Raw genomic sequence first — 27,915 nt, forward strand, 5'->3', positions numbered from 1 at the left:
AGGTGTGGGGAGGAAAGTGGATCGCAAACACATATATTTTGGTCTTGTCCAAAAATACGCGAGTATTGGGAAGGAGTATCTGAAGTAATAGACAAAGTTATGAATAGACATGTCCAGCTATCGCCAGAATTGGTGCTCCTCTGGCTTCCTACTCCAGGCCTGTCTCCATCCAAATCAAGCTTGCCTACACATTTAATACAAGCCGCGAGGCTTCTAATTCCACAGAAGTAGCTCAGTGAAGAACCGCCTGCACTCCCACATTGGGGAATAAAAGTAGACCAGATATGTAGAATGGAGGAGCTGGCTGGCGGGGAGATCAGACGGCATGAGAAATATCTTAAAACTTGGTCCCCATGGCTGACATACAGGAACCAGAGAACAGATCCCCAGGTGCGCTAAGGTGTTAGAGATGCAACTTATACAGTCGCCTTATTATAATCTCAGTCCATGACCACCAAAATCCAACAACTCCTGGTAGAGCGTGTATAGACAAAGCATACATGAAAAGCATTTGAAACATGTGTGTTCAGGAGGGTCTCCCCTAGGAGGCCTCACCATCCCAATTCCCTTCCATCCCAAGTTGAAGGACTACTGTCCCTTTTTCCTCTCCCTTGTATCCTCCTTTTCTGGTTGGAACTTCTCCTCCTCATACAAATACTGGTGGTAGGAATTAATATTAGTTCACCTCAGGAAACATAGGTATCCCAATACTCACTGACATATATTCTTCATAATAAAGCTTACCTATGCAAGAAACAATCATGCTATAGAAACAAGGCACTTCACAGGATCTAGGTTTGTCGTGAAATCCCTTATATAACACTCAATATGTTAAATCTTATTGTGACATAATTCAATGTATATTATGAAGAATTGTATGCTTTACTACTAACTAAGTACATTATATGTGATGCCTTTGTCTTGTGTGGCAAATTGTGAAGTTGGTATGTTCCGACACTGTTGTTATTCTGCTACCTTTTTTCAATAAAAAGAAATTTGACAAGAATATAACTACTATATTACTGCTCCTATGTACAAGAATATAACTACTATAATACTACCTCCTATGTACAAGAATATAACTACTATAATACTGCTCCTATGTACAAGAATATAACTACTATAATACTGCTTCTATGTACATGAATATAACTACTATAATACTGCCTCCTATGTATAATAATATAACTACTATAATCCTGCCTCCTATGTACAATAATATAACTATTATAATACTGCCTCCTATGTACAAGAATATAACTACTATAATACTGCTTCTATGTACATGAATATAACTACTATAATACTGCCTCCTATGTACAAGAATATAACTACTATATTACTGCTCCTATGTACAAGAATATAACTACTATAATACTGCTCCTATGTACAAGAATATAACTACTATAATACTGCTCCTATGTACAAGAATATAACTACTATAATACTGCTCCTATGTACAAGAATATAACTACTATAATACTGCTCCTATGTACAAGAATATAACTACTATAATACTGCCTCCTATGTACAAGAATATAACTACTATAATACTGCTCCTATGTACAAGAATATAACTACTATAATACTGCTCCTATGTACAAGAATATAACTACTATAATACTGCCTCCTATGTACAAGAATATAACTACTATAATACTGCTCCTATGTACAAGAATATAACTACTATAATACTGCCTCCTATGTACAAGAATATAACTAGTATAATACTGCTCCTATGTACAGGAATATAACTACTATAATACTGCTCCTATGTACAAGAATATAACTACTATAATACTGCTCCTATGTACAAGAATATAACTACTATAATACTGCTCCTATGTACAAGAATATAACTACTATAATACTGCTCCTATGTACAAGAATATAACTACTATAATACTGCCTCCTATGTACAAGAATATAACTACTATAATACTGCTCCTATGTACAAGAATATAACTACTATAATACTGCCTCCTATGTACAAGAATATAACTACTATAATACTGCTCCTATGTACAAGAATATAACTACTATAATACTGCTCCTATGTACAGGAATATAACTACTATAATACTGCTCCTATGTACAAGAATATAACTACTATAATACTGCCTCCTATGTACAAGAATATAACTAGTATAATACTGCTCCTATGTACAAGAATATAACTACTATAATACTGCTCCTATGTACAAGAATATAACTACTATAATACTGCTCCTATGTACAAGAATATAACTACTATAATACTGCTCCTATGTACAAGAATATAACTACTATAATACTGCCTCCTATGTACAAGAATATAACTAGTATAATACTGCTCCTATGTACAGGAATATAACTACTATAATACTGCTCCTATGTACAAGAATATAACTACTATAATACTAATCATGAAGGCAGGTATCTGGAATACTGTAAATATCTGGAGGTCACAGATGATCAGCAGCCTGTATCTCAGGGACTATTTTAGACTTAAGAATTAAGAAAATAAAATGACTGAACATACTTAAATATTATTTTATTATAAAGTAGACATTAAGCCCGTTACAATAACGGGAGCTCGAACAGTAGTGCATAAATATTAGTAGGAACAGTCTATATTAAATGGCAAGGGGACGGCTGGCACTGACTGGTGGTGCTGAGATTGCTGGCAGTGACTGGTGGCTGAGACTGCTGGCACTGTGACTGGTGGCTGTGACTGGTGGCTGAGACTGCTGGCAGCGACTGGTGGCTGAGACTGCTGGCAGCGACTGGTGGCTGAGACTGCTGGCAGCGACTGGTGGCTGAGACTGCTGGCAGCGACTGGTGGCTGAGACTGCTGGCAGCGACTGGTGGCTGAGACTGCTGGCAGCGACTGGTGGCTGAGACTGCGGGCAGCGACTGGTGGCTGAGACTGCTGGCAGCGACTGGTGGCTGAGACTGCTGGCAGCGACTGGTGGCTGAGACTGTTGGCAGCGACTTATGGCTGTGGCTGAGACTGCTGGGACTGTGCGGCTCTGTGATGCATGGACAGTAATGGCGGCGCTCCGACGTGGAGAGCACACCATAACCTGTGAGCGGCGGCAGTGATTGGGCGGCACGCAGGTGCAGGCGACGTGTGGAGCGCCGCACATGCGCAGTTCACACACGCACAGACACGCAGCCCTGAGCACGCACACAGGGCTTTTATTATTAGAGATAGCTTTTACCATTGATTCCCTCAAACACAATCTATAATAATAAAAGCCCTGTATGCGTGCTCCGTGTCCGTGCGTGCGTGCCGATAATTAAAGCCGCCCAATCACCGCCGCCTCACACGCAACTGCACCGCCCACACCAGCGCGCCAACCAATCACACGGAGAGGGCTCAGCCATCCTTTCCTCTAAAATGAAATGGAACATGGTCAAGATCGTATATTCAGGGAAAAATGAACGATATCCTATTTTCATGTCATCTTAGCCTCCAGATGGAGCTGTTTCTTTGATAAAGCTGTATATACAGACATCAATGAAACAGCTCTCTCTGGAGGCTAAGATGACATGAAAATTGGATATAATTTATATTTCTCTGAATATATGATCTTGACCATGTTCCATTTCATTTTAGAGGAAAGGGTGGCTGAGACCTCGCCGTGTGATGATTGGTCGGCACGCCGTGCGCGCTGGTGTGGGTGGTGCGGGCGGCGCGTGGAGCGCCGTGGGCTGCTTGGTCGGCGCGCCGCGCATGCTAAGTGTAGAAACCTGCACACACACACAGACACAGCGCATGCACACAGGGCTTTTATTATTATGGATATATTCCCAAATACATTTCATTAGTTATAATGGCTCGTTTTGTCTTGGGAGTAATCATTAGAAAAAATAAAATGGCTGCCGTCCTATTAGTACACACAAAACCTGTCCTAATCACATGGGAGGACATGTTACTTCACAACACTGAGCTAAAGAGCTGCCTCATCCTCCTCTCTGCTCTGCTTGTCAGTATGCAGCTGATAAAATCTTCAGCTGAATCTCTGTAGGAGTGGAGTTCATGAGGAGACATGAAGTACAGAGAGGAGGTGGGGGTAATGAGCAACAGCTCTTGTATGCAGTCTCCATTACCACAGTCTTTCTTGTCCGTCCTCCCTGTACTTCATGTCTCCTCATGAACTCCATTCCTACAGAGATTCAGCTGAAGATTTTATCAGCTGCATACTGACAAGCAGAGCAGGGAGGAGGATGAGGCAGCTCTTTAGCTCAGTGTTGTGAAGTAACTTGTCCTCCCATGTGATTAGGACAGGTTTTGTGTGTACTAATAGGACGGCCACCAATCACAGTGCCACCAGTCTCAGCCACCAGTCAGTGCGGGCTTTAGCTCTGCCCCAGCCGTTTTACTGGCTAGGGCAGAGCTAAATCCCGCCCATCAGTGCCGGTGACGTCACCGGGGTTCCTGTCAGCCCCATGGAGAGCCCCGATACGTCACCGGAACTCCTAAAAATGCATGAACTGCTCCGATGCTCATGTCAGGGGGGCTGCTGGGGTGAAAATGGAGGGATGTCCGGGTTCAGCTCTGAACCCGGACAACCCCTTTAATGATGGTGCATATTTAGTAACAGATTACTACACTGTTTTGTCTTGAGTCCCGGGCTGGTGCCATCTGTCATTGTGTCACTGCAGCCATTAGTCTTTCAGGTTCCATTTTTGAGTGCGCTCTTCATTGTGGCGCTATAAATAGTAGAATGCACCAGTGGATATACCATGCTTTGGACTTTTAAAGATATATTACACTATTTACTTTGGCTTTTTGATCTGCAGTATATTCTATCAGCGTCTAATCTGCTTTGTGACTCACTGCTGAGGCTTTATGGAGTTGCACTGCATTCATCTGCTGTCAGAAATGTTCTCCTAAATCTTACGCAGAACTTGCATTGAGTTTGTTAATATTGTTATATGGAGACTCGTAAATTACGTCAGTCACTTTCCGGTGACTAATGCTCCTTATATGATGCTGAGCATGAAATATAAGGCACAGAAGCAGAACTTTTTAATTCAGAATCAAACTTCTGAGATCTTAACCACTTCTCTAATACGTTTGGAGGGAGAAGATCTGAGATCTGACCATGACAGCATTGGCTTGAGTTAGATCAAGGATTGGATGCCCAATGTATTTATGGTTCAATATGGACAGCAACCCTTGGTCACAGCCAACTTGAGGTTGAATATGATGTCTACACTGTAGGCACCATGGAAGCAATGATGATGCTACCCAGAGTACAAATAACGACATACCCTAATGTATAATGGGTTGCAACACATCTGATCTGTGTTTACGACTTTGGTCTCAAGCAGTGTGATGACACTATGTTGGGTCAATCTCAGAGCACAGCAAGTCGGTTACTATGATCAGATGCCCTAAGGGTGCCAACAAGCCACCTTGCCTTGACCAGGCTACTGGGACACAAGGCTAGCACTGCAAACTGCCCAAAACGTCCTAATAACCTTTGCCTTGGTTAAAAGAACGTCCTCATAGACCTCTGCTTCAACATGTAGTACTGGTAATTTTTGTAGCCCTAGTCTAAAAGGTTGTGCAGGTATCACAGTGGGGTTCTTTAAATGATCCAGTCATGGTCAGAGCTGAAGAGAAATTAATGACCAGACTCAAAATGTATGCTTCACCCTAGTCTCAGTTTTATTATCCTTTGGCGGGTTGGGATCCACTTTTCCAAATACTGTTAGTAATAGTAGTAGTAAGTGCTGGATGATAGAGGATATTCAGCCATGATTGTTGGACCACTGTCCACGACAACCACATAGAGCAGAAATATGCACAAAATAGTTATCATTTCCCTTCCTCCACTCCTGGTAAAAGCTCAGTGGGACCATCAATAAGCAACAACAGGTCCTCCCAAAGGGTGTAGAATTTTCTTTACCTTAAGCTGCAGGCTAGCTCTGTGAATTTGGGTCTTTCAAAAGAGTCGTAGGTCCAGCATCGTGTCATTAGTGTGTAGAGAGTCGGAGGACACACCTCTGGCTTTGGAAGTCGATCTCCTTTCTCGATGACGCTGATCACATCTTTGTTCTCCAGCCAGAAGAAAGGCTGCTTGCCATAGGACAAGATCTCCCACATACAAACTCCTAAAATGAAAAGAAGATGGATTATCTTCCTATCGATCATAGGAGGACAAAAAATTATTACAAAAATTTAGCCCTGGCTGAACAAACTCTACAGACCACTGCTATAGTCATCCTCTTGCCTATAATGAGCATCTCATAGATCAATGCCACTAATACTGGAGTTCAATAGGTGACTAGGGTTAGGATATACATGGTCGGCTGGCCTCTTGAAATGGCCAGCCTGTGATGCTACCAGATCTATGCGATGAACCAGCCAAGTAGACCACACTGGTACCAGTTTAACAGAATTTTAACCATTCATCTGGTACCACCTGTGGAAAACCCTGGTTACTTTGTTTTATTCTTTCATTTTCTTTGCTGGCACCAAGATGTCTCACCAAACATCCAGACATCGCTGGCTGAGGTAAAGCGCCGGAAGTTTATCGATTCTGGAGCCATCCACTTGATAGGGAGACGGGTCACAGAGGCTGTGAAAAGACAAAAAAGGAATAAAAATAGGTCTTCTTAACGTTCACTTGAATACAATCATTTGACTTATCCTGAGGAAAGATCACGTTGGGGTTGGTTGAGTCAATGAGCTTGGATGCCTCCAATTTCCAAAAGCTGTGATCTTCTGGCATTTATCTTTGAAATGCTGAAAGATCATTTTTGGCTGAATTTTACCTTTAAGTTAACTGTATATATGAACCCCAACCCTTTTGCGTCATGATGGAACCCCTGAATGACTTTCCTCCATCCTTAGGAACCTGCATAAACCCATTGTTGGGCTACCCAAAGCATTCCAATATTCTATCCCCACCCTGAGCATCTTTGAGTTCCTCCATAAATTACCCAAAATTTTTGGTGAGTGGGCTCCAATAAATATGTGTAGAGGTCTCCAATTGAAGCAGAGCCTTTTAGCTTTTATCATCATTGGCATCACCAATGGGCATTGTCCCCAAATGATACCAGAATTTCTGGATACTTTGTAGACAAGAAAAGAGAACCCCAAAAGGAATCTCTTCATGGAGAGAGTAATAAAATGAGCCTTTAAAGTCCCATCTTAAGGACAATACATTAAAGGAGCTCACATGACCCCAATAAGGGTGTGTCTGTCAGCACTCTCTTTGGACATTTCAAGCTTTATCTAGCAAAATCTTGAATCCAGCTCTGAGTGTAACTGCGTTTTAAGACATGATGTAACTGAAGATCAGGATAAGTCGGGTGATCGGCTGTGAGTACTAACCTTTATAATACTCCTCTTCTTCTAAGTACCTGGAGAGTCCAAAATCTCCTAACTTCACGCACTCATGAGAAGCCACGAGTATGTTCCTGACTGCAATGTCCCTGTAACACAGAGTTGGGTATTTTATGCCGTCAGATGGAAGAAACCGTGGAAATATAGCATTTCGCTAAAACAATGTTACGACTCCAGGTACACCATGCTCTAGCTTCCTTCTTATTTTGAGATAGGCATACACATCAGCCATCAGGGTACAGTTACAATCAGTGACTCCAGCTTAGCTGCAGTGTCTATAGGCCACATCCTATGTAATCACTGCAGCTCTGCTCGTTCTGACTGGCTGCTCAATATAAGCACAATCCCACCTCAAATTCAAAAGTAATATCTTACATATAACGCTGATTTCTATTATAATACTACAATATTTGTGCGTCATGCTGCAGTGCCCCAGAGGACTACTGCAAAGTGTCCATTGCCAACAACAAAGTTAATGCAAGGTTGCTTGAGGTAAATGGTGTGATTTGTTATGCACATACACGTAATGGCATTGTATGGACAACATATGGTTAACAACTTGGCAAATTGTGCTAGGTTGTGTGGGTGATGAGCCAGGTCCCGTCCCCCTGACAAGTCAGTGTTGACTGAGGGAGTCTAGTTTGAGCAGTGCAAGGAAGACATTTGCGTAACAGCTTCTGCACAGCTAGGCTCAAGTTCAGAAGAGTCTAATCTCTGAGCCTACAATTTCTGTGGAAGTAACCCTTCTACTAAAGTGCTCCAGAGAGAAGGAGAGCAGACATCTAAGAAGGTCTAGAACTCACAAGGCCATGCAAGCTTCAGAGAGCAAGGTATTGTGCTTATTTATGGCACAAAGACTTTGCTGCTGTGGAAGGGACTAGTGCTAAGACATCCTACCACACTTCAAAATCTATTGGCCACCCGTTTCTAAATTTCTGCGCCCCTCAGTATGGGAACTGTAGGGCGTCTTAATAAGAACCTTATTTCATGCCTGTGGTTCTGCTGAGAGGCTGCAAGTGAGAGAGGGACTACTATAACCACCATCATTGTTGCTGTCCATATGCAGCTAATGAGAGAATATTGCACTGTGATATAATGTGGAACTGTGCTTTGCTTCTATTTCTACTACTACCTCAATCATTAACTTGGTAAAGAGGGACGTTATTGATTAAAACTAACTGGTCTGATCATTGTCTCCACTATCCATCAGTCCTGCCTGGCACCAAGCACATCATCCTACATCAATGGCAGCCCAACCGACACCAGGCAGGAGCCCCAATACCAGGGTGTAGGAAGAAAGGGTGCAACAGCCCTAGGGAGTCAAAACCACTTCTAGGCTGCTGCAATGCCATGGGATAGCCACTAGGGGCAGTGATAATACAATATAAGGAGCTGTAGATCACTTTACTGCAATGCTGTAAGTATTCACCCCTACAACCTGCTTTCCGTTACCTGTGGACACAGTTAATTCCTTCCAGATAGGCCAGAGCCTTACAGATCTGCAGTGAGTACAGGATCATGCTGAGGACCTGCAGGGTGGTCTTGTGCTTCTCCAGATACTGCCCAAGCTGCGGAGAAACCATAGATATTAATACTCATGTCTCAGTACCAGTTATCAATAACATCAATTACCAGGTGGGAGATCAATGAACCTAAAGTGCAGCTCTGCCTTTAATTCTGGTCCTATAGTCACCTTATGTAAATCCAGGGACCGTGTACTATGTCTTCATTGCCCTTTTTTCATGTTTTATCTTATTTTACTCAGTTCCTTTTTGTTCAGGGGTCCCATGACTCCTGTGCACCGATTCATAGGGGTATCGTTCCACATATAATTTAATAGAGAGGTGGTCTCGCTTGCATTCCGTCCCCTCCATTGAGTTCTATGTGATTTCCAGAAGGAGCTGAGCAATCAGTGGTGTAAATCGGCAAATGGGGGTCACAGGGCCCCCTTTTTCCTGAGAGGTGAGTGTTTTATAGGTGGGATACGCAAATGGGAGGCATTTAAGGCGTGTCTTGTGAATATTGGACTACCCCTTTAAGTCTTGGGTCCACAAGACCACCCAAACCAGAGAATGGAGTGAAATGTGCCACAGAACCAGACGTATGATCTCACACATGACAACTGTAGAATGAAAGATATAACAGAGCTGCTTGCTGACGGTTTCCATCTAACAGCAGGAACTGGAAACAGGAAAACGTTTGTGTAATTATTTTATAATATAAATATTATAAAGTGTTGATATTTAGAATATACAGTATACTATATAATATTCTTATTTTGAAAAACTGATCCAAAAATCCAAATTTTTTTTATGTGTGTATGATAATTCAAATTTTTCATAGTCTAATTTTAGGCGTAAAGCAGCAATCTGATCACAAATCCAGTTCTAAGCTTTCAGATTTCATTCTACACAGTTTTCCATCGGACATGGCGCCACCTAGTGGAAGACAATTAATGGATCCATTTTTTTTTTAGCATCACAGACAGTAATGTTTAACCATTATTTGTAGCTTGATCGTTAATTATAATTGAGCACGCCTCGACTAATTACCTCCCCGAATGCGTAGAGCTCCATCACTATCCAGATGGGGTCTTCTTCAATAATTCCGATCAACTTCACAATGTGTGGATGATCCAAGTTCCTCATCAGATCTACCAGGAAAAGACAAGAACTTGTGACTGTAAGTACTGGACCAGAGGAGACGCCTTCTCCGAACTGTGGTTCCGTCTGAGACGAGCTCATTGCACAGCTCCCCCTAGGGTCAGCTCCTTGTGAAATGCCACATAAATACTCGTTATCCACACGTCCTGCCGGCTGTGGGCATCTAAGTGGTTAAACAGAGAGAGACCTTTGTCCCCGGCCTGGCCTCCTCTATGATGAGATTGTCACAGCAGTGGGGGGGGGGCCCACTAAAGGCCCTTAGGCCCGCCATCACAGTAATATGGCGGGTGTAATAACAAAGATTGTCAGCTGGATCAACCCCATTAAACATTGCCTGGTAGGGTTGATCCTGCTGATTAAAATGATACCTGTCTTGTGAAAATCTGGTGTGGTGTTCTCAAGAATTTTTACTTTTAGTGCACCGTGGGGGCGGGGCCTAGCTTCTGAGTGCACCTCAGCTTTCCAGTGCTGGCCACGCCCCCTGTGCACTGAAGTCCTCATTTACCTAAAGTAACTCCACAACTGATCTTCACAAGGCGGGTATCATTTTGATCAGCGCGAAAATGTAGCTTTGCTTGTGTTGGAAAAAATCCTTGCACCGGCCCTGACTCCATCATACGGATAAGCTCTGTGCCCATAGGGCCAGGCTGAGGTGGCACATGCGGCACTCACAGGCTTCACTCATGAACTTTTCCTTGACGTCCGGGGCGCAGTCCTTCTTACACGTCTTCACGGCGACGTTCACCTTCTCTCCTTTAAGCTGAGACCAGAAGAAAAATGATAATGAGCTGCAAGTATATAGTGCAAGCATAAATGACTAGCCGCCATCAGGAGGACTCCCCTATAGGCCTGTATAATGGTATAGTCTATGCAAATTGCGCAGGCTGCCAGGGCATGCTGGGAGTTGAAGTTTCACCACCATTGTGGAGCGCTGTATAAGGTGCAACCACACATTGCATACATTTATTCATCAGCACAACCTATTAACCGCTTGCGCAGAAGATACCATTATACATGCCCACGGGGGAGTCCGGATGTGGAGCCGTTCTCCCTGTGTAGTGCGGCTATCCGCAGGCACTTTACCTCATTCTTATATACTCCATCGTAGACTTCTCCGAAAAAGCCTTCTCCAAGGATCCGTCCCAACACTACATCATCTCGACGCATGGTATAGCGCGGACCTGGAAAATAGGGGGCCAATGGAAACATTCCAGCTAAATGTAGCAGAGCTGAGTTTGTCAGGTGTTAGATCAAGATATTCTCCTACTGCATTATATCACCTAGGACATTAGGGGTGGGTCCTAGGACAAATTATATCACGTTAGGACTTTAAACAAGTGTATATTAAACAAGGGGGCGGAGCCATGACTACCTCATTATCATATGGAAAAGGCAGAATTGCTGTTATTATGAGGTCAATATCTCTAATGGATGATCATATGATGTCAATGTAAAATGTTATAGGTAATTGGGGGGGGCTCATTAATATGGATGGAGTTGCCCTTTAAGCTCATGATCCGGTCATGTAAGAGACGTACCTGCAGACCTCTGCTCTGACTCCTCCGGTATCTCGGCGTATATATCAGACTCTGGAGGGGGAGGGGATGATAAATGTAACTGATCAACAATTATATGATTATTATTGAACCTCAGGAAGTGGCGGATTTCCAAAACTCACCGAAGCTGCTGCCTTCTTCCAGCCTCGACCTTCTCTCCGGAACGTCCCTGCGAAAGAAAACGATAAGCATAAGATGTAAAGAATGCTAAAAATTATCTATCAGTATCTTAAGACATCATTATAATGTTCTGAGCTTTGTTTTCTGACGCACAGCTCCAAACCCCCTGCTCAGACAATAGAGAGACTGGATGATGAATTCTGACTGCCTGCAGCCACCACTAGAGGGAGCTCACTACACACAGTGCTATTATTGAGTCTAGTCTACAGAACGCTCATGAGCTCCATCTAGTGGTGGCTCCGAAGAAAATCATTTAATTCATTCAATGCAGGGGATTTGTAGCTCTGGATCAGCGCATCATTTTGGATCTATTTAGATTAAAAACATATCAAAAACTCCTGCCACTTTCTATTTGTTTGCTTTCAAATACCCAACATTTCCAAAATCTCTGCTTGCTGCCAGAGAGTGGGAACATTTGTGCTTGCATCCGTCGGTAGAAACCTATTACGCTTCGCAGCTGCAGGTTTGCTACAATTTATCCAGTCTGCACAATCCTCTGTGAGCTAAACATATTTCCAGCACTGACACAATGTAACAAACTATCAGGACAGGAGAGAGATTTGTGCTGCTGATGCAGACTGGATACTAGAGCGACAGACCCTCAGCTGCAAGAAATATTAGGTGTGTAATGGGTCTTAAAAAACAAAAAGAATGCTTTCATTCATTGATAGCAAGCATAGATTTTGAAAATGGCACGGAAAGGAATACAGAGTTTAATATTAGAAATTAGCTTTACCTTAAAATAAGGATGGGAACTGCTTTAACCTCTACCTGCAAATCTATGTACTAAGACAGGGATGGCCAACCTGTGGCCCTCCAGCTGTTGCAAAACTACAACTCCCAGCATGCCTGGACAGCCTACAGCAGGGCATGGTGGGAGTTGTAGTTTTACAACAGCTGGAGGGCCACAGGTTGAGCATCCCTCTACTAAGACATAATGTTACAGTGAGCGCTCAGCTGTGATTGACAGCCCTAAGTGAAGACAAGGTTTTATTGTATTCTTCTGCCACCTAGTGGACAATTTGTGAATTACATACTAAATACAAATTGTTACATTTATTAAAAATGTAATTATATCAAGTTACTGATTGAAAAAAATTGTCACAATCCATTGATAGATATGGCGCAGGTATATGGATATGGCATGATTGCGCCATTTTTCTACTGCTTCAGCATTAGGGGTGAAGGATTTACTTACTGGGTTGGGATTCTAGGCAGACTGATCCGTTTGTCATTTTCTGTGATATAAAATAATATAAAAGTTTCATTAATCATCATAAAATTACACAAGCGATGGGACAGACTCGTAGTATCGGGCAGTTCTGTCATTACCTGCGGTGCACTATAACTATAGGGGGTGCACTCACACCCTGCTGTCTGGAGAGACCCAGTGGCCCCTCTACCACATAGGACACCAGTATTATAAGTGACACATTGTAGCTGTGACCTGAAACACTGACATGCAGTGGCCCATGGATAGTTAAACTGTGCCACTGCTGTCACTTGCTCTATATCCTTAGTGACAGCATGCACCTGTCACTCACTCCATATCATTTGTGAGAACACGCATATGTCACTAACTCTGTATCCTTTGTAAACCCATACATTTCCCACTCGCTCCATATCTTTAGTGACAGCATGCATCTGTCACTCTCTCTGTATCTTGAGAGCATGCATCTGTCACTTGTTCTGTATCCTGAGAGCATGCATCTGTGACTCTCTCTGTATCCTGAGAGCATGCATCTGGCACTCTCTCTGTATCCTCAGAGCATGCATCTGTCACTCTCTCTGTATCTTGAGAGCATGCATCTGTCACTCGTTCTGTATCCTAAGAGCATGCATCTGTGACTCTCTCTGTATCCTGAGAGCATGCATCTGGCACTCTCTCTGTATCCTGAGAGCATGCATCTGTCACTCGTTCTGTATCCTGAGAGCATGCATCTGTCACTTGTTCTGTATCCTAAGAGCATGCATCTGTCACTCTCTCTGTATCCTGAGAGCATGCATCTGTCACTCTCTCTGTATCCTGAGAACATGCATCTGTCACTCTCTCTGTATCCTGAGAGCATGCATCTGTCACTCTCTCTGTATCCTGAGAACATGCATCTGTCACTCTCTCTGTATCCTGAGAACATGCATCTGTCACTCTCTCTGTATCTCAGTGAGAGTGTGCATCTGTCACTCGTTCTGTATCCTGAGAGCATGCATCTGTCACTCTCTCTGTATCCTGAGAGCATGCATCTGTCACTCTCTCTGTATCCTGAGAGCATGCATCTGTCACTCTCTCTGTATCCTGAGAGCATGCATCTGTCACTCGTTCTGTATCCTGAGAGCATGCATCTGTCACTTGTTCTGTATCCTAAGAGCATGCATCTGTCACTCTCTCTGTATCCTGAGAGCATGCATCTGTCACTCTCTCTGTATCCTGAGAACATGCATCTGTCACTCTCTCTGTATCCTGAGAGCATGCATCTGTCACTCTCTCTGTATCCTGAGAGCATGCATCTGTCACTCTCTCTGTATCCTGAGAACATGCATCTGTCACTCTCTCTGTATCCTGAGAGCATGCATCTGTCACTCTCTCTGTATCTCAGTGAGAGTGTGCATCTGTCACTCGTTCTGTATCCTGAGAGCATGCATCTGTCACTCTCTCTGTATCCTGAGAGCATGCATCTGTCACTCTCTCTGTATCTCAGTGAGAGTGTGCATCTGTCACTTGTTCTGTATCCTGAGAACATGCATCTGTCACTCGTTCTTTATCCTGAGAGCATGCATCTGTTACCCTCTCTGTATCTCAGTGAGAGTGTGCATCTGTCACTTGTTCTGTATCCTGAGAACATGCATCTGTCACTCGTTCTTTATCCTGAGAGCATGCATCTGTTACCCTCTCTGTATCTCAGTGAGAGTGTGCATCTGTCACTCTCTCTGTATCCTTTGTAAAACCATACATCTCACACTCGCTCCATATCTTTAGTGACAGCATGCATCTGTCACTCGTTCTGTATCCTGAGAGCATGCATCTGTCACTCATTCTGTATCCTGAGAGCATGCATCTGTCACTCTCTCTGTATCTTGAGAGCATGCATCTGTCACTCGTTCTGTATCCTAAGAGCATGCATCTGTGACTCTCTCTGTATCCTGAGAGCATGCATCTGGCACTCTCTCTGTATCCTGAGAGCATGCATCTGTCACTCGTTCTGTATCCTGAGAGCATGCATCTGTCACTTGTTCTGTATCCTAAGAGCATGCATCTGTCACTCTCTCTGTATCCTGAGAGCATGCATCTGTCACTCTCTCTGTATCCTGAGAACATGCATCTGTCACTCTCTCTGTATCCTGAGAGCATGCATCTGTCACTCTCTCTGTATCCTGAGAACATGCATCTGTCACTCTCTCTGTATCCTGAGAACATGCATCTGTCACTCTCTCTGTATCTCAGTGAGAGTGTGCATCTGTCACTCGTTCTGTATCCTGAGAGCATGCATCTGTCACTCTCTCTGTATCCTGAGAGCATGCATCTGTCACTCTCTCTGTATCCTGAGAGCATGCATCTGTCACTCTCTCTGTATCCTGAGAGCATGCATCTGTCACTCGTTCTGTATCCTGAGAGCATGCATCTGTCACTTGTTCTGTATCCTAAGAGCATGCATCTGTCACTCTCTCTGTATCCTGAGAGCATGCATCTGTCACTCTCTCTGTATCCTGAGAACATGCATCTGTCACTCTCTCTGTATCCTGAGAGCATGCATCTGTCACTCTCTCTGTATCCTGAGAGCATGCATCTGTCACTCTCTCTGTATCCTGAGAACATGCATCTGTCACTCTCTCTGTATCCTGAGAGCATGCATCTGTCACTCTCTCTGTATCTCAGTGAGAGTGTGCATCTGTCACTCGTTCTGTATCCTGAGAACATGCATCTGTCACTCGTTCTTTATCCTGAGAGCATGCATCTGTTACCCTCTCTGTATCTCAGTGAGAGTGTGCATCTGTCACTCGTTCTGTATCCTGAGAGCATGCATCTGTCACTCTCTCTGTATCCTGAGAGCATGCATCTGTCACTCTCTCTGTATCTCAGTGAGAGTGTGCATCTGTCACTTGTTCTGTATCCTGAGAACATGCATCTGTCACTTGTTCTTTATCCTGAGAGCATGCATCTGTTACCCTCTCTGTATCTCAGTGAGAGTGTGCATCTGTCACTCTCTCTGTATCCTTTGTAAAACCATACATCTCACACTCGCTCCATATCTTTAGTGACAGCATGCATCTGTCACTCGTTCTGTATCCTGAGAGCATGCATCTGTCACTCATTCTGTATCCTGAGAGCATGCATCTGTCACTCTCTCTGTATCCTGAGAGCATGCATCTGTCACTCTCTCTGTATCCTGAGAGCATGCATCTGTCACTCTCTCTGTATCCTGAGAGCATGCATCTGTCACTCTCTCTGTATCCTGAGAGCATGCATCTGTCACTCTCTCTGTATCCTGAGAGCATGCATCTGTCACTCTCTCTGTATCCTGAGAGCATGCATCTGTCACTCTCTCTGTATCCTGAGAGCATGCATCTGTTACTCTCTCTGTATCCTGAGAACATGCATCTGTCACTCTCTCTGTATCTCAGTGAGAGTGTGCATTTGTCACTTGTTCTGTATCCTAAGAGCATGCATCTGTCACCCTCTCTGTATCTAAGTGAGAGTGTGCATCTGTCACTTGTTCTGTATCCTGAGAGCATGCATCTGTCACCCTCTCTGTATCTCAGTGACAGTGTGCATCGGTCACTCCCTCTGTATCCTCAGTGAGAGGATGTATCTGTCACTCACTCTGTATCCTCAGTGAGAGGATGTATCTGTCACTCACTCTGTATCCTCAGTGAGAGGGTGCATCTGTCACTAGCTCCATATCCTTAGTGAGCACATGCACTTTATGGCCCATCATGTGCACTTTGCTAATTGAATGCAAAAGCATTTCCTACAGTATATACCCCAAACCTAACACATCCACACAATAGGCGGAAGTGGAGAGTTCACCTTTCCCGGGATAGAAGATGAAGGATTCCTGACACTCGTTCTGTAGCCGGCAGTACCCATCGACAAGGTCGGCCATGTTTTCTGCCACCGCCAACGATGCCGTTTTGATAGCCAGCGGCTGAAAATCACAAAAGATTATTGTATTGTACATTATAGTATTGTAATATTATATGATCTAGACCTGCAGATGTCAGAGTATGTATCCTATAGCAATGTTATGTAGTATGTACTTACGTATTCTACGGAACTACAGAGGGGTCACTACAAAATTACTACAAATCTGTTGGTTAGTCTGGTGTCCTCAGCTATGCCCTGGTCTTGACGTGAGGTCACATGACACAGAGGAGGACTGGAGTGACCTGAAGAACAACAGGAGGGGCAGGAGACTTAAATGTCTTGTAAAAAACATGTCTGCTTTCTTTCAAAAACAGTGCCACCCCTGTCCACAGGTTGTGTGTGGTATTGCAGCTCAGCTGCATGGAGTATGTAACCAGAGAGAGTCAGCGACATCATCAGATCTTCCCCGATAACCCAATCACCTGATCTGACACCAGCAATACAGAGAGATGACTATTCAGTATTCAGTTATACTGCAGGCTGTAAAACGAGATGCGCTTAATTCGTCTTCTAGCCTGTCTGGCCACTAGAGGTCAGCAGACTATGGTAACGGATAGGCTGCAGAGCACACTGAGAGTTGTATCAGCACATTGGCTGGAGAGGCACAGGGTGTAGACGAATACCAGTAGAGTTTACCTGGGGGGCGCCGGATATCCCCAGTAATAGCAATGCCCGTCCGTCCTCCAGCAGGGAGCACTTGATAGATTTGATCTGTTTGAACTCGGCGAAGCACGTTGTCTGCAGAGACAGAGAAGAGTCAATGGATGCATCACACCAAGCACAATATCCAAGAAGGATTCATATAGTCAACCTCCTGGGAGAAAGGGTTAATAGGTAATAAGTCAATGAATGCACCTTCTATGGCAGAGAAGTTCCAAAAACAGAGTTAGGGCTTGTTCACATGACCGTGTGCTGCCCGTGCTGTGGACCGCAAATTGTGGTCCGCAATGCACGGGCGCCGACTGTGAGGCAGCCGCATGCGGATCGCAGACCTATTCCCTTGAATGGGTCCACCATCCGTCCGTTCCTCAAAAAGATAGAGCAAGTTCTATCTTTTTGCGGAACGGAAGCACGGAATGGAACACCACAGAAGCACTCCGTGGGGTTCCGTTCCCTACGTCCGTTCCGCATTTCCGCACCCATTTAAGTCAATGGGTCCGCATCCGTGATGCGGAATGCACACGGAACGGTGCCTGTGTATTGCAGATCCGCATATACGGCGACGGGACACCTACGGTCGTCTGAATGGGCCCTTAGGGTTCATGCACACGACCGTTGTTGTTTTGCGGTCCGTTTTTTACGGATTCGTTGTTCCGTATCTTGGGGGGGGGGGTTCTGTTTTGAGTCCACATCCGTTCCGTTATGCCACAAAACTTACCCGAATGGTTTCCGCATGTGTTCCGTTTTTTGCGGATCGTATACGGACAAAAGAATTAGGCAATAAAGAGTTACAAAAAAGCACATGACTGATGTGGGCCTGGCCTAAGAATCCACAGCAGGGATACGCAAAAAACGGATGAAATACGGTGGCGTTCCGTAATTTTTTGCGGACCCATTGACTTTAATGGAGCCACGGACCGTGATTTGCGGACAATAATAGGACATGCACCACTTTTTTCCGGAACGGCCATGCGGACATACGGAAACGGAATGCACACGGCGTGGTTTCAGTTTTTTTTGCGGACCCATTGAAGTGAATGGTTTCGCATAAGGTCCGCAAAAAAAACGGAATGGACACAGAAAGAAAATACGTTCGTGTGCATGAGCCCTTAGTCTGTCTATGCCTGACCCAATGAGATCAAATACTAAACACCTCAGACCATCTGGGACACCACTAAACACCAGATACTGATCTTCTCAAAAATCCAAATCTATTAGACACCAAGGATCATCAGGGTCACCCAATCCACTGTGTCTGCCACCAATACACTGGACACCAGGGATCATCTGGGAAGCCGAACCACAAGACACCAGAGAGTACTATGCCACCAAGCTACTGCAGATAAGTGACCATCATGGACACGCAACCCCTAGACACCAGGCACTGTGATTATCACCAGGCTACTGGACACTTGGGGACATGTGGCACAACCAATGACTAGACACAAGCTATTGAACTTTAGAGACCACCTGAGACACCCATCCTTAACACCAGATGCTGTTTTTGCCACAAGTCCACTGGACACCAGGGATTATCTTGGAAACTCAACTCTTAAACCTGTATTACAGTGGCAGATTTTCTGCCAGATGATCGCTAGCGAGCGATTGTAGTAAAGCTCGTTAGCGATCATCTGGCAGTCTAATACTGCCGCCGATTACCCGATGAATGAGCAAACGCTTGTTCGTCAGGCAATTGTGATCTTTCAACATGCTGAAAGATCACGATTTTCAGGCGGCATATTGTCAATCACAATATGCTGCCGGCAAATAACTAGACAGCGGACGAGCGATGGCATAACAAACGCTCCTCCCCATGCCGTGGAGGAGATCACTGCATGTAATAGCACCGGTCTCCTCCGCTAGCGCGCAGGCGATTGCTGGGAGGGAACATTTCCTTCCAAACAATTGTCTGCAGAATCGGGCTGTGTAATACAGCCTTTAGACAGAAGAAACAATCTTGTGCAAATCCACTAGACACCAGGGACCATCTGGGACCAAACAGCAGAAGCAAAACACATTTACAGTATTGTTACAAACCCATTAGACAGCAGGTATCATCTTTGACACCTAACCACAAGACACCAGAGAATATCCTGCTACCAAGTTACTGGACACCTAGGACCATCTAGAACATTGAACATAGACACTAGAATGACTTACCACCAAACTAATGTACACCGGGGACCACGAGGCACCAGAGTGTTTTGTTACCAAGCTACAAGACACTATCGACCACCTGGGACACCCAACCAGGAGACATCAGACAGTATCTTGCCACAAAGTCACTGGATTTTAGGGATGATCTGTGACACTCAACCACTAGACACCAGACTGTCACGGTCTTTCTCGCGACAGAGGTGAGAAGATCGGATAGACTTGCTACACGTGAGGCTATCTGACAGGTCTCTCTGTTTTCCTCTTAGTATGTTGTTGTTTGACAGGATCTCACCTCTCCTCAGGTTCTGCTCGTTATCAGTGATGAGACTCTATTTAGGTCCACCTCACACTGCTGACCATGCGGTTGATATTGCCTGTTGGAGTTGCTAGAGCTTGTTTGTTTTGTTCTAGGCCTCAGGGAGACGCGGGTTCCTTCATCTGGGAAAGAAACAGCTGTCTCATCTCCTGCTACCTATCCTAAGGCTCATCAGTTTCAGCAGGGCCTAGGTATATGGCGTAAGAGCATTTACACCATCAGGATCTTCTCATACTGGCAGGAGTTAGGGAAAGGCCTTGGGATTACTAAGAGGTCACCATCCCTCTTCCTTAGCTTTTGAGGCCTAGACTGTTGTATATTTCTTTTGTGTGTATCTGGTGTTTTCCCCTTCCCCATTACCCGTGACACAGACATATTGTCTTTGCCTCCCATTCACTGGACATCAGGGACTATCTGGGATGCCCAACCACTAGATACCACAGATTGTTTTTACTACTTAACTACTGGACACCAAGAATCATCTAGGATAACAAAACACTAGACACTATGGACTATCTGGTCCACTAGACACCAGGGATTGAGACAAAAAACAACTGCGAAGCTTGAAAATACTAAGAAACCAAACAATTACCATGTAAGGAACTTGGCATGAAACAAACAGGTACTATCTGAGGTACTAAACCCCTGAGATCCTGGATTTCTCTGATCCTGGTATGGGCTAGTCAGTGTTGTTGTTTTTTAGACGTATATTCAGTAGTAGAAGCCATATTGTCAAATACCCAGGGAGACCTGACAATCCATCCTATCCATTAGCAGTAATAATTACCCACCTTGGAGTCCTTGGTGGTAAGTTGTCGTATTCCCTTTGGTCCTATAACCATGTCCACCATGATGCTCCATCCTTGCTAAAGAGAGAAGAGACAATCACTGAGGAATGCAATGTATCCAATTAGATGGACATTCTACAGATACACAAGTCGTCAGCTGGCACTTGGTATATCTCTCGTTCAAACATTGTTTCCTTCATGTCAGATGGCATTGCATCCTGCTAATCAGACGCCATATGGTGGCACTCTGGTAGTGCAGCCCAGCTCCATTTATTTGAGTGGAGTTGGACTGCAATCCCAGGCACGGCCTATAGACAAGGGTGGTGCTGTTCCTGAAAGAGCGGAGTCATGGGTTTCCAACTTCATTAAAGCTAAATGCAGAATTAGCCTGGTGAGATGTTGGACAGATGCCAAGTTAGTACTTAGTAATCATCTCTGTATAATGCAGGGCACATTTCTAGCTGTAGGAACAGAGATGATGTAATACAGGCTGATCTCCTCTAGATGGCGCCGTTAGACCCTGATTTGCTTGCGGCAAGGTTGTCTCTCTTGGGAGTAAGGAATAGACCGTATGTTACTATATTGTATATCTGCCTATGTGTCAAAATGGCACTAATGCCAACTTTCTTCTACCATGAGCATGACCCATCATCTTGGTGAACTCCTGCTGCTCATGTCAAGAACTTTGATGCTTCCAGGAACTGAGGAAATGTCTTTTTGGGAAAATCCCTTACTTTTAGAAGGATCCAGTTGATCCCAGGATAGGTAGTGGTGAAGTGTTTGGTTCTCCTGCAGCACTCCCACAGGAGAAATGAAGAATTACACAGTGCCCATTGAAATCAAATGGTTCTCCACATTAACGTGTGGTCCTCCAGAGTGAGGTCTGTTTAATAGATGAGGGTCTGGAATGAGGACACGCCCCTAATAACTTAGAAATGCATTATAGATATTTCTCAATGCTATGCCAAACTTTTTCTACCATCACCCATCATCTTGCGGAACCTTTGCTGCCCATTTCAAGGACCTTGAGGTTTCCTGGAACCGAATTTGAAAATAAGGGCCTCATAAAAGTCTATATGGAATCTCTTACTATCAGAAGGATTCACCCGATCCCAGGGTATGTGGTGGAGTGTTCAGTTCTCCTGCAGCACTCCCACAGGAGAAATTAAGAATGACACAGTGCCCATTGAAATGAATTGGCTCTCTATGTAATGTATGGTCCTCCAGAAAGAAGTCCGGATAAATGGGGGACTGGAATGAGGACCCCCTCCCCTCTATTAACTTAGCGATGCATTCTAGGTACTTCACAATGTTTTCTTAACCCATAAAACCCTGTAAACCATTGCAATGTGATGTTGCATCTCAACTACAGATTTGGAAATGACATGTCCCGGTAAAGTGTATTAGGACCTACAGTTCCTCCTTGATCTGGGAGGATTCATTGATCTAGATTTACATGACGGTAATGCTCACCGCAAGTTCACATCTGTAGGTCTCCTGATCGATGGAGGTGAAGCTGGAGAGGGTGTTCAGGAAGCGCATGATACATTCCTCCTCCCTCAAGGAGCCGTACTGCTGGAAAGTCTGCTGGATCATCTTCCGGAACTGCTTGGGCTGCACATAAAACCCAGAGAAGGTAAAGGATATAGAGCTGCAGTGGAATATGGCCAAGGGGAGCTCCAAAAAGTCCCATCTATCAAGGTCCACTATTATATTCCAGGTGCAACAAGTTATGACATATAGGAAGGAACATGTATATCTCAGTATGTAGAATACCAGCAGTGTGACCCAGCATGTCCGATCTCCTTCACAGCTTACCTTAAGGCTTTCCTGCATCTGTCTGGGGAAGAATAGGTCGAGGCCCACTTCTTTCCTGGAAAAAGAAATATATAATGACACGGGGCTGACGGGGTCTTCTACATGATTGGGAGTAATCCAATGAAAATATATTTTTTCATAATCATTTTTAGTCTACGAGGGACATACACAAATATTATAGGGCCACTTATCACCACTCAGAGGGGGCCCTTTCCCAAATATACTACACCTAATATACTGTGTCAATGATACAAATCTAGCTGCCCGCAGTCACCACTAGGTGGAGCTCATTGTGTGTATTGCTATACATCCCTAGTGGCTCCTACAGATAATGTCAAGTAGGCAGGGGAAGCAGGTCCGTGATGGGTCCCCTTCCTCCATGGACCTCACAAAAAATAATAGCCATGACTTTATAAATTTATGGTTATTTATATCATATTCTTTTATATTTATAATTATGTTATATCCTATTGAATTATGTTCTATTACATTACATTCCAGCTTCATAATCTACTGTATATTACATTTTATTCATTTACTTTATTTTATATTAAATTATGCTGTATTACATTATATCATATCTTACTCATTTGTATTATTCATTAATTTCATATTATATTACATCATAATAACGTATTTTATTCATTTGTAATCTGTTATATTACATTATATATCATATTCCATTCTATAATATTGTATTTGTTTATTTTGCATCATATACCTAAAGGGGTTATCCAACCCCTGTAATGATCCCCCCCCCCCCCCCCCCGGCTCCCCAGCACCCGCGTCGCTCCTGATCCCCGCAGGACCGCCGCTGCATCTCCCTAGCATCTCGGGAGATTTAGTTTTATATTTTATTGTGTTATTTTATACCATATTCCATGATATTATGTTTTATTAATTGATTTTATATCACATTATGTAATATACACTTAAACTGCATCATTTTATGTCATATATTGAATGCATTGTATTTTTCTTTATATTAAAGGGGTTATCCCATGATTAATGTAAAAAATTAAAATCAGACATCATACAGTATATGACAATCTCTTTCTAACAAATCTAGAACCAGTCCTGTACCTCACATGGATCCAGAGATCTCCTCATACATTGCTCTGCTGGAGGGGCGGTGTCCCTTCTGCTGCAGCTATCTCCCTATCACAGCTCAGTGGGCATGCACCTTTCTGCTGCATTTCTCTCACTATCGCAATGAAAGGGGGGGTGTCCTTTCTGCTGCAGCTCTCTCCCTATCACAGCTCAAGGGGGGGTCCTTTCTGCTGCAGCTCTCTCTCTATCACAGCTCAGGGGGCAGTGTCCTTTCTGCTGCAGCTCTCTCCCTATCACAGCTCAGGGGGGAGTGTCCGTTCTGCTGCAGCTCTCTCCCTATCACAGCTCAGGGGGGAGTGTCCTTTCTGCTGCAGCTCTCTCCCTATCACAGCTCAGGGGGGGTGTCCATTCTGCTGCAGCTCTCTCCCTATCACAGCTCAGGGGGGAGTGTCCTTTCTGCTGCAGTTCTCTCTCTATCACAGCTCAGGGGGAGTGTCCATTCTGCTGTAGCTCTCTCCCTATCACAGCTCAGGGGGGAGTGTCCATTCTGCTGCAGCTCTCTCCCTATCACAGCTCGGGGGGGGGGGTCCATTCTGCTGCAGCTCTCTCCCTATCACAGCTCAGGGGGGGAGTGTCCTTTCTGCTGCAGCTCTCCCTTTCACAGCTCAGGGGGGAGTGTTCATTCTACTACAGCTCTCTCCCTATCACAGCTCAGGGGGGAGTGTCCATTCTGCTACAGCTCTCTCCCTATCACAGCTCAGGGGGGAGTGTCCTTTCAGCTGAAGCTCTCTCCCTATCACAGCTCAGAGGGGAGTGTCCTTTCTGCTTTAGCTCTCTCCCTATCACAGCTCAGGGGGGAGTGTCCATTCTGCTGCAGCTCTCCCTATCACAGCTCAGGGGGGAGTGTCCATTCTGCTACAGCTCTCTCCCTATCACAACTCAGGGGGGAGTGTCCATTCTGCTGCAGCTCTCCCTATCACAGCTCAGGGGGGAGTGTCCATTCTGCTACAGCTCTCTCCCTATCACAGCTCAGGGGGGAGTGTCCATTCTGCTGTAGCTCTCTCCCTATCACAGCTCAGGGGGGAGTGTCCATTCTGCTGTAGCTCTCTCCCTATCACAGCTCAGGGGGGAGTGTCCATTCTGCTGCAGCTCTCTCTTTATCACAGCTCAGGGGGGGGTGTCCATTCTGCTGTAGCTCTCTCCCTATCACAGCTCAGGGGGGAGTGTCCATTCTGCTGTAGCTCTCTCCCTATCACAGCTCAGGGGGGAGTGTCCATTCTGCTGCAGCTCTTTCTTTATCACAGCTCAGATGGGGGGGTGTCCATTCTGCTGCAGCTCTCTCCCTATCACAGCTCAGGGGGGAGTGTCCATTCTGCTGTAGCTCTCTCCCTATCACAGCTCAGGGGGGAGTGTCCATTCTGCTGTAGCTCTCTCCCTATCACAGCTCAGGGGGGAGTGTCCATTCTGCTGCAGCTCTCTCCCTATCACAGCTCAGGGGGGAGTGTCCATTCTGCTGTAGCTCTCTCCCTATCTCAGCTCAGGGGGGAGTGTCCATTCTGCTGCAGCTCTCTCCCTATCACAGCTCAGGAAGCAGATGAAGGATGGAACTCCGCGAAATGAACAGAGAAATATGAGGGGGGGGGGGGGGAAACAGCAGGTGGCGCTACACAGATACATTTTATTGAATAAGTCAGTGGGTATGCAAAACTTGTAATCACATGCAATTAAAAAAAAGTATTCAGATCCAGGCATTGGTTTGAAAACTGCAGAAAATTTTTCAGGGGACAACCTCTTTAAATAAATTATATTTTTGCAGATACATTGTGTCTGATCAATAAAACATAAAGTCAACTAAAATTAGATGTAAAAACTTATGACTATACTTTCTTATACTTTGTATTTTCCATGTTTATAAGCTTATTTTTATTGGCTTTCTTCTCGAAAAAGTAAAAAGTTCTAAAAATATATACCGTAATATTCACCAACATTTTTTATTATTTTTTTTTTTTTTTGTATTAATCATTTAGTGCTTTTTCTTCTAGGTTGTGTTCTCTCTGCTGACATAGAAATGTATGGTTTCAAGGTTCAAATTAGAATTTTTTTTATTAAAGGAGGAAAATGCAGTCATTGTGGTCACACAGCAAGTCCTACAGAAACCAGGTGTATGGCCACATCCGGATTGTGTCAGAGAAAAAGATTTTCTTGTCATTTCCATTTAAAAAAAAGCAAACAGCACAGAACAAATGTCCCTTTGAAATGTCCCCGCAGCCCGTACATCTACTTACTCCAAAAAGTCAAAGTTGGACCTCTTCTCCAGGGCGTTGTGAGGCATGTCCTTGTAGAATCGCCTGAAAGACAAGAAGGGAGCCCATCCAAAAGTTTTAGTTCAGTATGCAATTCCCCAGGTGTCCTGAAGATGGCAGCAGACTACAACAAACCTCATTTAAAGGGAAATGCAGCCTTTTCATTTTGTTATATACACTCATTGACAAATAAAACACCGGCAAAACACATATACCGGCCGCGTGCATTCCGCATTTTGCAGAACGGATAGACAGAAATTACTATTCTTGTCCACATTGCAGGACTGCGGATTGAAAGTATGATGCAAGTACACAGTGTGCTGTCCGCGTCTTTTGTGGCCCCATTGAAGTGAACGGGTCCGCCTCCACTTCACAAAATTGCGGAACGGAGGTGGACACAAACATACGGTCGTCTGAATGAGCCCTTATGCAAAACTTGTTCTGCACTGAAGTCTCTTAGGCAGATATCTAAATGATTACCTTTGAGGCCTTCTGTAATTTCGCTGATAAAGATATTAAACAATATGGGTCCCAGAACAGATCCCTGAGGTACCCCACTGGTAACAAGACCATGGTCTGAATATACTCCATTGACTACAACCCTCTGTTGTCTATCCCTCAGCCACTGCCTAATCCATTCAACAATATGGGAGTCCAAGCCCAAAGACTGCAATTTATTGATAAGCCTTCTGTGTGGGACAGTATCAAAAGCCTTACTGAAGTCTAGATAAGCAATGTCTACTGCACCTCCGCCATCTATTGTTTTAGTCACCCAATCAAAAAAATCAATAAGATTAGTTTGACATGATCTCCCTGTAGTAAACCTATGCTGTTTTTCATCTTTCAATCCATGGGATTTTAGATGTTCCACAATCCTCTACTTAAGTATGGTTTCCATTAATTTCCCCACTATTGATGTCAGGCTTACTGGCCTATAGTTGCCCGATTCCTCCCTACTACCTTTGTGATACAGTCCTAACCTCAGTATCTGAGGAAAGGGATTTAGGGGTCATTATTTCAGAAGACTTAAAGGTAGGCAGACCATTTCACAGAGCAGCAGGAAATGCTAGCAGAATGCTTGGGTGTATAGGGAGAGGCATTACCAGTTGAAAGAGGGAGGCGCTCATGCCGCTCTACAGAGCACTAGTGAGACCTCATTTGGAGTATTGTGCTCAGTACTGGAGACCATATCTCCAGAAGGATATTGATACTTTGGAGAGAGTTCAGAGAAGAGCTACTAAACTGGTACATGGATTGCAGGATAAAACTTACCAGGAAAGATTAAAGGACCTTAACATGTATAGCTTGGTAGAAAGACGAGACAGAGGGGATATGATAGAAACTGCTAAATACATAAAGGGAATCAACAAGGTAAAAGAGGAAAGAATATTTAAAAGAAGAAAAATGGCTACAAGAGGACATAGTTTTAAATTAGAGGGGCAAAGGTTTAAAAGTAATATCAGGAAGTATTACTTTACTGAGAGAGTAGTGGATGCATGGAATAGCCTTCCTGCAGAAGTGGTAGCTGCAAATACAGTGGAGGAGTTTAAGCATGCATGGGATAGGCATAAGGCCATCCTTCATATAAGATAGGGCCAGGGACTATTCATAGGATTCAGTATATTGGGCAGACTAGATGGGACAAATGGTTCTTATCTGCCGACACATTATATGTTTCTATGTTTCTATTACAGGTGTTGTCCAATTAGACACTGGGTCTAACCACAAGAGGGTGTAAAAGAGCTTCTTCCTCTGCCCTTTAAAACGGCTCTCAGAGGCCACTTTTAGGTAGTGTACCTCTTGGTAAAAAATAGTAGGGAGCTAGACATGCCTCTACAGCTCACTAGAAGATATTTCCAACCCAGGTGACATGCTTTGTGAGGGGGGAGCATCACTGGACGGAGAAGCTAGATGGTTGCTTCGATGAATTGCCTGCTAT

The 27,915-nt window shown here is 44.2% G+C and overlaps 1 protein-coding gene across 2 annotated transcripts in view; it reads right to left on the bottom strand.

Annotated features, from left to right (window-relative positions):
* Positions 1 to 27,915, bottom strand: part of PTK2B (protein tyrosine kinase 2 beta) — a 190,601-nt gene that overhangs the window by 50,828 nt on the left and 111,858 nt on the right. For both annotated transcript variants that reach the window (XM_040427118.1, XM_040427117.1), the window contains exons 6-21: positions 25,959 to 26,021; positions 22,624 to 22,678; positions 22,279 to 22,419; positions 20,809 to 20,883; positions 17,521 to 17,622; positions 16,768 to 16,885; positions 12,943 to 12,982; positions 11,687 to 11,733; positions 11,547 to 11,597; positions 11,092 to 11,189; positions 10,681 to 10,768; positions 9,898 to 9,998; positions 8,798 to 8,913; positions 7,334 to 7,434; positions 6,486 to 6,575; positions 5,904 to 6,108 (exon numbers count right to left, since the gene is read on the bottom strand). In XM_040427118.1, coding sequence (XP_040283052.1) covers positions 5,904 to 6,108; positions 6,486 to 6,575; positions 7,334 to 7,434; positions 8,798 to 8,913; positions 9,898 to 9,998; positions 10,681 to 10,768; positions 11,092 to 11,189; positions 11,547 to 11,597; positions 11,687 to 11,733; positions 12,943 to 12,982; positions 16,768 to 16,885; positions 17,521 to 17,622; positions 20,809 to 20,883; positions 22,279 to 22,419; positions 22,624 to 22,678; positions 25,959 to 26,021 — 1,491 coding nt within the window. The remainder of the gene's footprint in view (positions 1 to 5,903; positions 6,109 to 6,485; positions 6,576 to 7,333; positions 7,435 to 8,797; positions 8,914 to 9,897; positions 9,999 to 10,680; positions 10,769 to 11,091; positions 11,190 to 11,546; positions 11,598 to 11,686; positions 11,734 to 12,942; positions 12,983 to 16,767; positions 16,886 to 17,520; positions 17,623 to 20,808; positions 20,884 to 22,278; positions 22,420 to 22,623; positions 22,679 to 25,958; positions 26,022 to 27,915) is intronic.

This window comes from Bufo bufo, chromosome 4 (assembly GCF_905171765.1).
Source record: "Bufo bufo chromosome 4, aBufBuf1.1, whole genome shotgun sequence".
NCBI lineage: Eukaryota > Metazoa > Chordata > Amphibia > Anura > Bufonidae > Bufo > Bufo bufo.